At 38.7% G+C, this 15,501-nt stretch overlaps 1 protein-coding gene across 4 annotated transcripts in view; it reads left to right on the top strand.

The window, feature by feature from the left end:
- The window catches only part of LOC124800364 (parathyroid hormone/parathyroid hormone-related peptide receptor-like), a 490,636-nt gene that overhangs the window by 455,542 nt on the left and 19,593 nt on the right, over positions 1–15,501 (top strand). For all 4 annotated transcript variants that reach the window (XM_047263018.1, XM_047263001.1, XM_047262994.1 and 1 more), the window contains 2 exons: positions 7,133–7,218; positions 7,332–7,473. In XM_047263018.1, coding sequence (XP_047118974.1) covers positions 7,133–7,218; positions 7,332–7,473 — 228 coding nt within the window. The remainder of the gene's footprint in view (positions 1–7,132; positions 7,219–7,331; positions 7,474–15,501) is intronic.

The raw sequence follows: 15,501 nt of genomic DNA on the forward strand, positions 1-15,501 counted from the left end.
GTCTTTTCCTACATTGTTGTTACTAGTGTCAAAACATATATGCATAAAAGTACAAAAAAAGCCTGGTAGAAATCGCATCACTTCAAAAATTAGTCAGGGTAGGGAGGAGTTAATGGGAGTGTATAAAGGTGATCAGACAAATAAATACCAAGTGGAGATGCTGAGTCGTGAGAGGCACAACAAAAAAATTCACACAATTGTAGCTTTTGCCCATAAAGGCCTTTGTCAGCAGTAGACACACATACACACACACACACACACATACACACACACACTCACGCAAACACAACTTGCACACACGCCTGCAGTCTCAGAGAGCTGAAACCACACTGCGAGTAGCAGCACCAGTGCATGATGGGAGTGGCGACTAGGTGGGGGTAAGGAGGAAGCTGGGGCAGGGAGGGGGAGGGATAGTATGGTGGGAGTAGTGGACAGTGAAGTGCAGCAACGCTAAACTGTAGAAATAGCCATTAAGGATAGGCTTGTAAATTTCGTACATAAATAAAATACCTGGTGCTTTGCAGGATTTTTATGTTCAACTCATAATTTCAAATAATACAGCAAATGAAAGAGCAACTGAAACTGCTTCTCTTACCTGTGTTCAACATGAACAACATTCATGTTCAACATGAACAACATTCATCCCATGGCACACATTGAGCCAATAGGTGAGTTCTTCCCAGACCTTGATCAGTTTGTCTGGAGTAATTGTTGCAATAACTGCTTTAATTGTGTTTCTTAAGTTCGGTTGATCAGCTGGTAGCAGAAGCACATACACAGGATCCCTTATGAACCCCCAAAGGTTAAAATTGTATGGCATCAGATGAGATGAATATGGAGGCCATTGGCACAAGCTCTGTCATCCAACCTCTTGCAGCCAATCCAGACATTGTGTATAATGTCATTTATCGAATTGCTTACTGATTTATGCCAGTGAGATGGCACATGATTTTGCTACCAAATAAAGTTCTGTGATTCAGCTTCTTCCAATTGAGGGAAACCCCATAGCTACAGCACATCAAGAGAAAAAACACCAGTTACAGTTTAGCCATGAAAGAAAGAAAGGCCCATAAACTCTGCACTGGTATAGGGCCTAAAAATCATTTAATTTGTGGAAGTCCCATTGCAACTGTACAACCTTGTGTGGATTTGCTGACCTCCTGATGTGCACATTATGCATGTCCCCATTTTCACTTAAGTGACTGTCGATTCATCACCAAAGATGACATGGTGGAGAAAATCTTCCTTCTCATGCAGCAACATTTTGTTTGCCAAGTTGGCACATAAACCATGGTACATAGGTTTTGAATCTCATAAGAACTGCAAACAGTAAGGAAATAGTTGAAAGCATCTCATTAGAAGTACCCACACAGATGTCACTGGAACTGCTAATTCATCACTAGTTTCTCGAACTGATTTCTTGGGGCAATGCATGAAAAACTCTCTTACTCATTTAACACATTCTTAAGTCACACTTGGTCATAGGTGTGAAAAATAGTGTTCACATTGGACACTTGTAAGAAAAACTGTTTTAGTTGATCTTCCATTTGCTGTATCACTTACAATGATATGTTGAATGTGATAAATGCTACTAAGCCTTAAACCCCAATATTCACTTAAAACACCTGGTGTAATAAATAAAACACAGCACAGTTTCAGAAAAGGTTGAGCCACAAACACAGCAGTTGCAGACTTCACAGCATATGTAGTCAGGGGACTGGAAAAACAGAAACAAGTATGTAGTATACTCCTTGACTTGTCAAGGACCTTTGACTGTATATGTGACAGACATCCGTTAGAAAAATTAAATCAGTATGGCTAAGAGGTAGAGCAATAAATGTTATCGATTTATTTATTGAAAATAAAATATAAAAATGGCATCTAATTGGGTACTGTGCTTTCAGTATTCAAAATGGTAAAATATTGTGTTCTATTGATTTAGCATCGGCACCATTACTATTTATTCTATATGTAAATCACATGACTGATGCTGTAAATGAAACAGTGGTCATGTATACTGATGACATATCTCTAGTAGTAGATGGATAGGCCATTGAAAAATTTTGAGGGTGCAATGTTTTCTTAACTGAAAGTTAAGCAACTTTTATGTGAACACAAAACGAAGTGAAAGTAGGTAATCTTCATAACCAGCATTGTGTCTCAAGTATTTATTTGTTTATTTACTGAGTCCTTTGATCATATGTAGTACAGTGTACAGGATGATATTGGACTTATTACTAAGTGCAAAATGATACATATTTAAATAATCACTTTTCAACATGCTACCAATTTCAATAGTTGTAGTTCTTACAATGATACAATGTTAAAAATTACGGTAGCTTTAGTTCTTAACAGTTATTCTGGTCCAAGTATTCCTTTACTGAGTAGAAACAGTGGTACTGTAGATATTCTCTGACAGATCTTTCAAAAGCACTAATATTTTGTAAGCATTTTATACTATTTGATAGTCTATTAGAGAGTTTAATACCCAGATAGCATGTACCTTTCTGATACAAACTGGTATTGGCTGGGGGTACATGCAAGTTATATTTTATTCGAGTATTATAATCATGTATATCTTTGTTTTTTAAAGTATCATCATCATTTCCAATCATATACTTTTTTACATACATTAGTGTGTCAACAATAAACATACACGGTAGAGGTAGTATATTCAGTGCTTTAAATATTGGTTTGCAGGACTGTCGATCACCACTCCCTGTCATAATCCTAATGGCTCTTTTTTGTATTCTGAATGTCCCTTGAGTTGCTGGGGAATTTCCCCAGAATATGAGTCCATACTTGAGATGGGCATTGAAGTACGCATAATAGGCACACAATATTGCCTGTTCATTTATGCATTGTTTGAGAACCCTAAGAAGATAACAGCCCATGCTCAGCTTGGCATTAATTTGTTCTATGTGTTTGTCCCATTTTAAGTCTCTTTGTATCCAGATGCCGAGAAATTTTGTAGCCTCATCATTTGCAGTAGGGTGTTGATTGATTTTTATTTCTGGATATATCAATGTGGTGTTTTGGTGGTTATGGAAATTTAAGGCTACTGTTTTGTTGTAGCTTATTATCAACTGATTTTCTGCTGTCCAGTTACTTAGATCTTTTGTAACTGTGTTTACTTCTTCTTGCATATCTTCATTTTTTGCTGTTTTTACCAGTATTGTTGTGTCATCAGCAAACAATATTACTTTGTGGGAATCAATATGTATATCCAAATCATTGATATATAACAAGAAAAGTAGGGGTCCCATTACTGACCCTTGTGGTACCCTGTAAGTGATTTTGCTTTCTGATGATACATATTCTGTGATTATTTGTGCTTTATCATCTATATGTCTGATGGATACTTTTTGTTTACGGTCGCTGAGAAATGAACGAATCCAATCATTTGCCAACCCCCTAATTCCATAGTGCTCTAGCTTCTTCAATAGGGTTTTGTGGTTTACCATATCAAAGGCTTTGGTTAGGTCCAAAAATATTCCTGTTGTTTGTTGTTTTTCATCTATTGTTTTTAATAAAGTAGATATGCATTCATAGATTACTGTCTCCATTGATTTCTCGCTTCTAAAGCCGTGTTGAGTATTAGATATCACACTATTTTTGTTTATAAACTTTAACAACTTACTACACATAATTTTTTCTATTACTTTTGAGAAACAGGATGTTAATGTAATGGGACGATAGTTTATTACTTCATCTTTGTCACCAGCTTTGAAAATAGGGATGACTTTTGATGTTTTTAGTTGATCTGGAAAGATGCCTGACTCTACGGAACAGTTGCATAAATGAGTAAGGGGGTCAATTATATTTTGTATACAGAGTTTTAGGATTCTGTTTGGTATACCATCAATTCCTGCTGAGTATGTTGTCTTTAGTTCTCTGAGAGTCTTTAATGTCTCCTTCCTGCTTGCTTGGTCCACAAACATTGAAAATTTATTACTGTTGCACTTGTTTACCACTTGATGTTGAGTTGAACTAAAATTAGTTTTCATTAAATTTTCACCCATCCCAGTGAAGTATTTGTTGAATATGTTTGCTGTTTCTGTAGGCTGTAAAATCTTTTTTTTTGTTGTGTATCAAGACAATGTTCTCCTCAGTTCTCTTTTTTTTTGCCAGTTTCTTTTTTAATGATGTCCCACATAGCTTTCACTTTATTTGTAGAATTATTTATGTAGTAATCATTGTACATTCTTTTTGCCTGTTTAATGACCTTTTGTAAGATTTTAGTGTATGTTTTGTAGTGAGTAAGCGATTCCTCAGTGGCATTATTTCCTTTGCACATTATGTGGAGCTCCCTTTTTTTCTGGCAAGAAGTTCTGATTCCCTTAGTAATCCAACCCTTTCCTCTTGTCTTCTCTCTTATATTTACCATTTTTTGAGGGAAGGCTGTATCAAAATGCTTTACCATTTTGTCTAGAAAAATATTGAATTTCGAATTCAGATTTCCTTTTCATAGACATCAGACCGGTCTTCAGTATGCAATAGTGAGTTAAAGTGGTCAATGCTTTTCTGCCTGTAGATCCTTCTCTTGACCTTTAGTAAGTTATTCTTAACTCTCCGAGGTACTCTGACCTGCAATCTTTTTGTGTTTCTTCAGCCAAGAACTGTTTACCATAGTAATTCAAATGCAGGCCGTGACTGGTATGCATGTCTCTGTTTAATGTACTGACATCTTCCTTTGTGGTGGTAAGTATTTGAGCTTTGTGGTCACTGTATCCTGTGTTAAACACTTTTACTGACCACTCCAATTTCTCTTTATCAATCAGGATTTGATCTAAACCTATCTGACTGGTTGGTGTTATTCTCGTTGCAACTGTAACTGTGGCTGTAAGGTTATGTGTTTTAATGAGATTGCCAAGGGCAGTTTTCTGTTTACATTTACTAAGAAAATCTATGTTAAAGTCACCACATACTACAACATCACACCTTGTTTTATGCAGCTTATTTAAGAAAATTTCCATTTTTTCTAAAAATACCTCAAACTTTCCCGTTGGAGAGCAGTACACTGTAGCTCTTATCAAACCTAATTTCGGAATTTTTATCACTGTCATCTCAAAGTATTTTTCACAACTTAGGGAGGTGACATTATCTATTTTAGTAAACTCTATATTATCTTTTACATACATGGCTACACCTCCATAGTGACCACTAGGTCTACAATAGTACTCAGCCAAAGTGAAATTGTGTAGGCAGACAGATTTAATTAAGTTCTCGTCAAGCCAGTGTTCTGAAAGACACATTACAGAAATATCCTCTAGTTCATGCATTAATAAAATATTTAGTTCTTCTACTTTATTGCTTAGGGACTGAACATTTTGGTGAAAGATCTTTATTAAAGAATTTGTGGGAAAATCTACAGTACCACCTACCTTCAATTTAAATGTTTCTTGTTTGTGCAATTTGTAGCTACTGCTTTTGGCAGTAAAAAATCATTCAGATGAGGAGGCTGCCTGATGTTTCTTCTAGTTGGGCGAGATGAGGCTTCCCTAGTGATCCATTTCTCCGAGGTACTCTGACCTGCAATCTTTTTGTGTTTCTTCAGCCAAGAACTGTTTACCATAGTAATTCAAATGCAGGCCGTGACTGGTATGCATGTCTCTGTTTAATGTACTGACATCTATTAGATTCACATAAGGATGTTTTTTGCACAGTTCATTTATCTCAACGTTCACTCTTTCTATCAGTTTGTTTATGCATGACCAGGGTGGTAAGTCATACCTATGGGGTTGATTTACCACAGTTACATTTGTTTTGTTTAATTTGGGCAGCACACTGTCGAGAACTGAGATGAGTATTTTACCTTTATCTCTGCCAACATCGTTTGCGCCTGCACAAATCACGACACAGTCATTGAAGTCAAGGTTTTCAGAAGCTCCTTATAGCAAGAGTTTGGGGTTGACAGTGGACAGTTTCATGTCATAACAGATTCATATAGATATAAATCTGTTCAAAAAATAATACAAATATATTTCTCCTGTGAAAAATGTCACAAACTGTTGATCATGATACTTTATAGTCTTATTTATCCACACTCTTCTTACTATATACCCTTGTGTGGGAGAGCAGGTAACATACATATAAGTAGGTTACTCATACTGTTGTATAAGGCAATTATGTACATTAGAAACCAAGGCTGCCCTGCAGAAACCAATTCACAGAATTCCAAATACTAACAGTGCCTGCACAATTGAAAATCCAGGATCGAATGAACAATATTATGAAAAGTAAAGTTGCTACACAAGCACACGTGCACATGCATAACTCACACACACATATGACCACAGTCTCTGGCAGCTGAAGCCACACATTGAATGTTTTAAATAAGAGATTTTTCTACAAATGCCATATAAAAACTGTGTCTGAAACTGTTTTGTGTGTGTGTGTGTGTGAAATACAGAAGACTCATTATAACTGTTTTTATTTTACATGATGTAAACTTGAATTCTACACAGTTTTGTCATAAATGCCTGAAAAAACAGTGTACTTTTATTTTTTTTGTAAATACCACACACTTTTTAACACATGTACCTATATCCTAATGTATCCAATATCACTAGAATAAGTGGCCAAAGGATGTAAAATAAGTAAATTAAATAAGAATATTGAGTTTAGGGTATACCACTTCACAGTATTTAGTACTTTGCATGCCTGGTGGGGTGTTAATGCATTATGAATTGTAGACCTTCTCAGCTGTAGTTTAGCTGACTGTTCACTCTTTTGTTGATCTTGTAATATGTCCCTTAACTGAAAGGTGTCAAACTTTTTGTATAAGTGCATAAAAATTAGTTAAAATATATTATTATTGAGCGAACTGTTTTCCAGATAAAGGAAATTTTTGGGGACTTTCCACCATAACTCTTGATCATTTATCACTGGAAAAATGAATTTAAAAATAGTTGCGCGAGTGATACAAATTCGCCATGCTCTGGAGTTTCACTTGATGTTTTTTCTGATGAAATGGTAGATAAAATTTGTGATATCCTAAGTGATGATCTTCTCAACAACTAACATAAAATGAATGTAAGATAATCAAGCTTGTGGACCTACACTTACACGTATACTTAATGTTAAAAATCTGTAAGATCTGCTAACAGTAAACCATTTTCTTTGTTTACAGATATGTTTCATATTATTCATTAGGCTTGTCAGAGTTATCTTCACAAAACTGCAATCATCAGTATGTGAGCAGACACAAATCTACAGGTAAATTATTTTCTTTTCTTTGATTTAATTATCATTTTCATTGCTGGAAATAATAATTATATTTCTCATGATAAAAATGACGTGAAGTTCTTCTGCATCTTCCCAATTACTAGACGCCTAGCAAAATCAACACTAACACTTATACCATTGTTTGGAGTGCACTATGTAGTATTCCTGGCACTTGAAAATTCAAAAATTGGGATCCGAGCAGAAATGGTGGTCCTCATTACCAGCAGTCTATTTGATTCTTTCCAGGTATGTTGGTTAAACATGTCTTTAGGTTACCTGATTTACATACAAATAACTATAAATTATAAAACAGTTATTTTGATGAAAATTATTTTTAATATTGCACTTATTGTGTATAATATGTTGTATTAATGTTTGCTTGTTCTTCTGTTCCTTATGTATCAATAAGGCTTCAAGTCAGCTTCATGAGTAATTTAGTACTTACTATTCCCAAAATTAATTTTAAAGTATCTAATTAAGTCTACTAATATGTGAGAAAGTTCTGGTAGAATGTACAGCTGCATTGTGCTGGATGTTCAAACAATGCTGGGGTTGCAGTCTGGCAGCTGGGGTTTGTGTCAGGTGGGATGAGTGGAGAGAGAAAGAGGCTGGAAGCAGTAGGAGGTGTTGGGGACAGGTAGCCAGTGGCTCAGAGAGAGGTAGCAGGTATGTAAGAAAGGAACATGCAAGGAGGGGTAGCAGGTGCATGAGTCAGGCATGTGCCACATGGGTACCAGAGCTGGTGAGATGTGAAACTCACCCAAGATTTACTCTCCTTCTCTTGATCCATTCAGTGGAATTTTTTCTTTGCTACCAATCCAACCAAACAAGGTTAACCTAATACCAACAGTGAACGTTGCCTCTCCCAGCTCACACTACGATCCAGCCATGACCCTTCCATCTAACAAACCTCAGTTACCTTCCAAGAATTCCTTAACTCCAACTTGATCACCATCTATTTCCTTGTCCATTCTCAAGAAAACAAACCCCACAACAGAAGGAAGAACAGCCTCTCCTAACCTCAAAACAAACTGCGATTTAATCATCCTTACAGCAGACGAAGGCTCTACCACCATTATGACAACAGAAGGCTGCCACCAACAGTCTGACTCCTCCATGAACACCTGCACATAGCAATTCCACCTCAGAATATAACCTCCAATCCCTATTGAAATGCCTAAACCCATCCCAGAATCTCTTCCCTGAATCCATCTCCTGCCTTACCCCAGTGACCCCCCACACACCAACTTTCTACATGCTTTCCAAAATTCACAAACCTTACAATGCTGTACATATCATTGTAGCTGGTCATTGTGCTCCCACTGAAATTATTCTGCTCTGGTTGACCAACATGTCCAACCAATTGCCAAAAGCTTACCCTTTCACATCAAAGACACTAAATACTTCCATCACTGACCTTCGACCATCCTTACCACGTTATCACCTGGATCCCTAGTTGTCACTGTTGATGCCATCTCCCCGTACACCAATACCATTCTTGTCTATGGCCTTGCTGCTGGTGAACACTACTTTTACCAAAGTCCTTCTGACTCCAAACACACTGCCTCATTTCTCATACACCATACCACTTATATACACACACACAACTGCTTCTCCTTTGAGGGAATATATACAAAAATATCCACAGCCCAGTCATGGGCATCCACATGGCACTCTCCTATTTTAAGATGTTAATGGGCGATTGGGAGGAAAATTTTGTGCTCTCCCAAAACCTCAAAACCCCTGTTTGGTTAAGATTCATTGATGGTATTTTCATGATTTGGACTCAGGGCCAAGTCATCCAATTGTCATTCCTGCACACCCTCAGCACTTTCTCTCCCCCCTGCTACACCTGGTCCTCCTCAACCAAATGTGCCTTGTTCCTGGTCACTGACCATCACTTTTCTGATAGCTTTCATTCCTTGCACACCAAAACTTTTTAGCTCTACAGATTAAAAGATAATCAGCAGGTTTAATTCTACATCTACATCTACATGGATACAGTGCAAATCATGTTTAAGTGCCTGGCAGAGGGTTCATTGAACCACCTTCACAATTCTCTATTATTCCAGTCTCATATAATGCACGGGAAGAACGAACACCTATATCTTTTCGTATGAGCTCTGATTTCCCTTATTTTATCGTGGTGATCATTATTCACTATGTAGTTGAGCATCAACAAAATATTTTTGCATTTGGAGGAGAAAGTTGGTGATTGGAATTTTGTGAGAAGATCACGTCCCAATGGAAAATGCCTTTATTTTAATGATGTCCAGCCCAAATCCTGTATCTCTCCCATATTGCACGTTAATACAAAATGTGCTGCCCTTCTTTGAACTTTTTCAATGTACTCTGTCAGTCCTATCCGGTAAGAATCCCACACTGCACAGCAGTATTCTAAAAGAGGACAAACAAGCATAGTGTAGGCAGTCTCCTTAGTAGATCTGCTAATAAAACACAGTATTTGGTTAGCCTTCCCCACAACATTTTCTATATTTTCCTTCCAATTTAAGTTGTTTGTAATTGTAATTCCTAGGTATTTAGTTGAATTTAAAGCCTTTAGATTTGACTGATTTATCATGTAGCTGAAGTGTAATGAATTCGTTATAGCACTCATGAGGATGACCTCATACTTTTCGTTATTTAGGGTCAACCACCAATTTTAACATCATTCAGATATCTTTTCTAAATCATTTTGCAATTTGTTTTGATCTTCTGATGACTTTATTAGTCAATACACAACACATCATCTGCAAACAACCTAAGAGTGCTGCTCATATTGTCTCCCAAATCATTTATGTAGATAAGGAACAGCAAAGGGCCTATAACACTACCTTGGGGAATGCCAGAAATCACTTCTGTTTTACTCAATAAATTTCCGTCAGTTACTATGAACTGTGACCTCTGTGACAGGAAGTCACAAATCCAGTCACATAACTGAGATGATATTGCATATGCACACAATTTCACTACAAGCTGCTTGTGTGATACAGTGCCAAAAGCCTTCCAGAAGTCCAGAAATACGTAATCAATCTGAAATCCCTTGTCAATAGCACTCAACACTTCATGCTAATAAAGAGCTAGTTGTGTTTCACAAGAATGATGTTTTCTAACCCCATGTTGACTGTGTGTCAACAGACCATTTTCTTCAAGGTAATTCTTAATGTTCGAACACAATATATGTTCCAGAATCCTGCTGCATATCAATGTTAATGATATGGGCCTGTAATTAAGTGGATTACTCCTACTACCTTTCTTGAATATTGGTGACACCTGTCCAACTTTCCAATCTTTGGGTACGTATCTTTTGTCAAGCGAACAGTTGTATATGATTGTTGTTTATGGAGCTAATGCATCAGCATATTCTGAAAAGAACTTAATTGGTATACAGTCTAGACCAGAAGACTTGCTTTCATTAAGTGATTTTAATTGCTTCACTACTCCAAGGATATTTACATCTGTGTTACTCATGTTGGCAGCTGTTCTTGATTTGAATTCTGGAATATTTACTTCATCTTCTTTTGTGAAGGCATTTCAGAAGGCTGTGTTTAGTAACTCTGCTTTGGCAGAACTGTTTTTGATAGTATCTCCATTGCTATCGTTCAGAGAAGGCATTAATTGTTTCTTGCCACTAACATCTTCACATACAACCATAATCTCTTTGGATTTTCTGCCAGATTTTGAGTAAAATTTCGTTGTGGAAACTGTTATAAGCATCTCACATTGAAGTTCGTGCTAAATTTTGAGCTTCTGTAGAAGATCACCAATCTTGGGCATCCTTTGTTCATTGCCTTGTAATACATTACACCAGCCAAAATGCAGCCCCACCATGAAGGCTGTTCTCAAACACAGGATGAGTTGGTTGACTTTTGTAAGCATCTGGAAATCACTGTGATTGCTGTCAAATGATTGACAGCTGCTTCAAATCAGTGTGTTGGAAGAGCTCCAGAGAGTTGTGTACCGGCAATGCCTGTACCAGAGGTCCTTCAAGTACTATCCTAACCTATGGATCCCGTCTCCTCTGCAGAAAGTACAGGATCTGTCATTACACGTCCCTATGACTGTGAGTGGTACATCAATGGTAGATCTAGGCATCCCGTACAGGGTGGACGGTGATCGGGGATGACTCAGAGTGTTGTATCAATCCCCTAACCAACAAGTCTGAGGTTCTGTCTTTCACAGAAACTAAAGCTTAACAAGTGGGGCTCACTTCACCTTTTGTGGGGAAACCTATTTTGTCCGGTATGAGGAAGAGGCAAATGCAAAAGTATTGGGGTCTATTAATCATCTGCAGTTCAAACGTATGATGAATGATGGTACACCTTAAGGACATGGCAGCAAGGGACAGGAAAGGACACCAGGTGCACTCAGTGTGTATGCCTGTGGGCCTCATTCAACATGTTGAAGAGGCTGTTCCAGCTGTGGCTTTCTGGACTTGTGCCATAGGGTTCAGTACTGTAGGGCCCCCTAAAAAGGTCAGGTATGTGCTACACATCAGAGGCTGGTACTCAGGTAGCTGACTTTGCATGGTGTGCGCACAAGGGTTTTTTGATTAGATGACCCTCCAACCAATCCAGATAACAACATCTGTAGGAAACCCAGAAGTATAAGTGTAAGATCAAAAGAAATGCCTCCCATAGGTGAGAGTATTAAAACCCTAAGAGTAAACTGCTGAAGCATTTGCAACAAAGTGCCAGAGTTTGAAGTACTCATGAAAAGCAGTGAAGCTCACATAATACTAGGTACAGAAAGTTGATGACCTCCTCAATGCCAACCAGCATGGTTTTTGAAAACATCGATCATGTGAAACCCAACTCGCACTTTTCTCACATGACATACTGAAAGCTTCTAACGCTTTCTTGGATGACAAGAGCCAGTGCTGTGTTGGGTTGCATGACTCTTATGTCTGTTCCAGTTGACTCATACAATGCATGTGCAGCTGATCCTCTTCTTTGGGTCATCATCTATGCCACTCTCACTGTTTAATTCTTCTCCGAAGACTGTTTCATATTAAAGGGAATAATATTAACCAACTCTCTATTCTTGAAATAAACTGTGCACTCATATAATCTTTTCAGTTCAATAACAATATATTTTCAACTCTCATCCACAAAGTAACAATTATTCTGTACAAGCTCCAGCAAGCCAACTGGTTCCAAGATAAATATCAGAATTGACAAAACACCAATGCAATTACATACATGCTGCCTCATGCAGAGCCAAGACATGAAGTAAGACTCTCTATACAATACACACTTCTTCATGACACCAAAAACCACGTACCATTATACAAGCACTCTTTGACTTTTTGAAATAAATTCCAAGGCACTGCTGGTAACCACTTGTCGGGGCCGCTCGTCTGACACGGCTCCTGGCTTCTCGTGACAGCTGTCCCTCCTGCACACACAGATATGTGTGGCACAGTAAAAATGCTCTCTCTCCCTCATCATTAAAACATCAGGTGTTTGAGATGGTGGAGAGCCAAGTGTTTGTAGAACTTACCCGAAATTTTCAAAGCACTACATATCCCTCCCCTTAGCTCGAACACGAGATATTTTACACATATTCATCATATACATTAATATCTATCACGACACTAATTTACATCTCAATCAGTATACAATATATCTCTTTTAGTCCTTGTGTACTTAATACCTAGATTTTCCTTTTCTTGTTTTTGTTCATTTTGACAATAACTATCTGAGCATTTCACCCGATGTTGGGGCAAGTATTTTTACATCCAGGAATCATGCAGACAACATTTTTTATTCCCAGTCACAAACACCAGGTGGCATAGACTTTTGATTGGCTCATTGTTTACTATACTTCTCTAAACTATCTTTGCTTTAGTACTTAACAGTTTTATTTCCTACAGTAGCTTGGAGGAAACTCTGGAGAAAAAAGTGAACATGATCTTTCTGACACTCATAACTCCTAATAATGCTGTTGTTCAAACTTAACATAATGATCTCCATAAAACTGTGTGACTTCTGTCACGATACTGTCCTTTCCTTTAGGCACAGTGCCCATATTTTAACTCCTGGATGCTCCTATGGATGCACTAACTCCTTCCGTATTGGTAGGTACACCTCTTTCTTATTCCCATATTCTATCGTACAGTTCAATCCCCTTCTTGGTGCTCTTGCCTGCACAGTATATGTCAGCCTCTTTTCGGTCTGCCTATCTGCCCCTTTTCTTCATTCAATAAAGCTGGGTGTGCCCCCACTCCTTTGTGAGTAGGCCCCATGGTTCATTGCCCCAGTATACATCTTTATGTATACTGTTGCTAAATAATTACCTGGCAAAATTCAATTCTACTTCACAATTCACTTTTACCTCTGGGTACCTTATTTGATCCCCTAAAGCCCTCACTACTTTTCAACTTCTACACTTTCAGCATACCTCATATTTATATATAATTCAATATAACATACCTATCTTTATTCTATACTTGTCCCACTATTCCTACAAATCATCAGAACAAATGTTCGACTGATATTCCTAGATAATTATCACCATTACCTTCCTCCCTGGCTTTATGCTCATTAGTTCTTCCTTACTTTTTACTCTCCTTCATTTCTCACACTTCCTCATGCAATGTTGAACTGTCTCTGTTCTTATACCTATGTATAAATATATAAGAAGTGACAAAAGAAAAAAAGGGATTGATGCAGAGCCATCATATATCAACCATACAATATGTGCATCTATCCCGATGTACATATGTCTTTATTCCTCTCCCCATCTCATGAAGGCCTTCACAGAGAGGCAATAACCCCCTCCCCCCCTTCCCATCTCCAAACATAGTCCACAAACAGATTTTCCTGTGGCGTATCCTTACACATCCTCATTCCCCCATCAACCCTAAGAATCAACTACAAAGGAGCCTTCCCCCCCCCCCCCCCCCCCTCTCCCAATCTGTCACCTAATATCATCCTGCAATGGAAAAATTGAACCATACTCTTTACCAGGGCTTTGATAAACTCTCATCAAGCCCTGAAATGAGGGACACCATACCCAGAAATCTTCCCATTCCTCCTAATGCAGTGTTCCATCACCCACTCAATCTGCACAACATCCTAGTCCATCCCTATACCACTCCCAGTTCAGAGTCCTTGCCACAGGGATATATATTGCGATGGTAGACTAAGGTGCAAATGTGCCCAAAGCACACCACCCAGCACATTCTACTTGAACCCTGTCACAGGCCTATCCTATCCCATCAGAGGCAGGGCCACCCGTGAAACAAGCATATAATATTCCAGCTGTACTGCAATCATCGCACAGCAATTTATGTGGGCATGACCACCAACCTGCTGTCCAACAGAATGAATGGCTACCACCAAAATGTAGTCAAGAACAAAGTTGAACCCCCAGTGGCACAACACATGCCGACCAGAGTGGTCGAGCGGTTCTAGGCGCTTCAGTCTGGAACCGCGCGACCGCTACGGTCGCAGGTTCGAATCCTGCCTAGGGCATGGATGTGTATGATGTCCTTAGGTTAGTTAGGTTTATCTAGTTCTACGTTCTAGGGGACTGATGACCTCAGAAGTTAGGTCCCATAGTACTCAGAGCCATTTGAACCGTTTTTTTGCACAACACACCACTGAGCACAACATGCACGAGTTCAGTGGTTGCTTCACAATCTGTGCCATCTGGGTCCTTCCAGCCAACACCAGATTTTCTGAACACCGTAATGCCTGTTTTCCTCACAACAAATACTTCACTGCCACAATCCTTCAGGCCTCAGCCTCTGCTAACTTACTGTCTTGACACCTCCTACCCAACAGTTTCATCACCCTCTCTACTGTCGCTCCTTCCTAGGCCATGTCTCCATTTCATCTTCATCGTGCTCCATACCTCACCTTGTTCGTGCAGCTGCCACCACTCCCCCCAGTATTTCTATTTTACACACCTCCTGCCTCCCAGCAAGCTTCTAGCTACCCACCACTAACCCCTTCTCATGCTACCTGCTCCCCCCCCCCCCCCCCCCCCCCATCATTCTCTCTCTCTCTCTCTCTCTCTCTCTGTGTGTGTGTGTTTGTGTGTGTGTGTGTGTGTGTGTGTGTGTGTGTGTGTGTGTGTGTGTGTGTGACATGTGCGTGTACTGTAGCTTGTCAATGCATTTCTTCTGAAAGCCAACAAAGTTTTCATTGTCTTTTGTGTGTGCCTGTCAGTGACTCAATGCTTCTGCTAAGAAGTTGGTCCTGTGTAAGCAAAGATGTACATAAAAAAAGAAAGAGGCTCCAAATATCTTCAGCCAATTTAATAATG

The sequence above is a fragment of the Schistocerca piceifrons genome, chromosome 1 (genome assembly GCF_021461385.2).
Source record: "Schistocerca piceifrons isolate TAMUIC-IGC-003096 chromosome 1, iqSchPice1.1, whole genome shotgun sequence".
NCBI classification, from domain to species: domain Eukaryota; kingdom Metazoa; phylum Arthropoda; class Insecta; order Orthoptera; family Acrididae; genus Schistocerca; species Schistocerca piceifrons.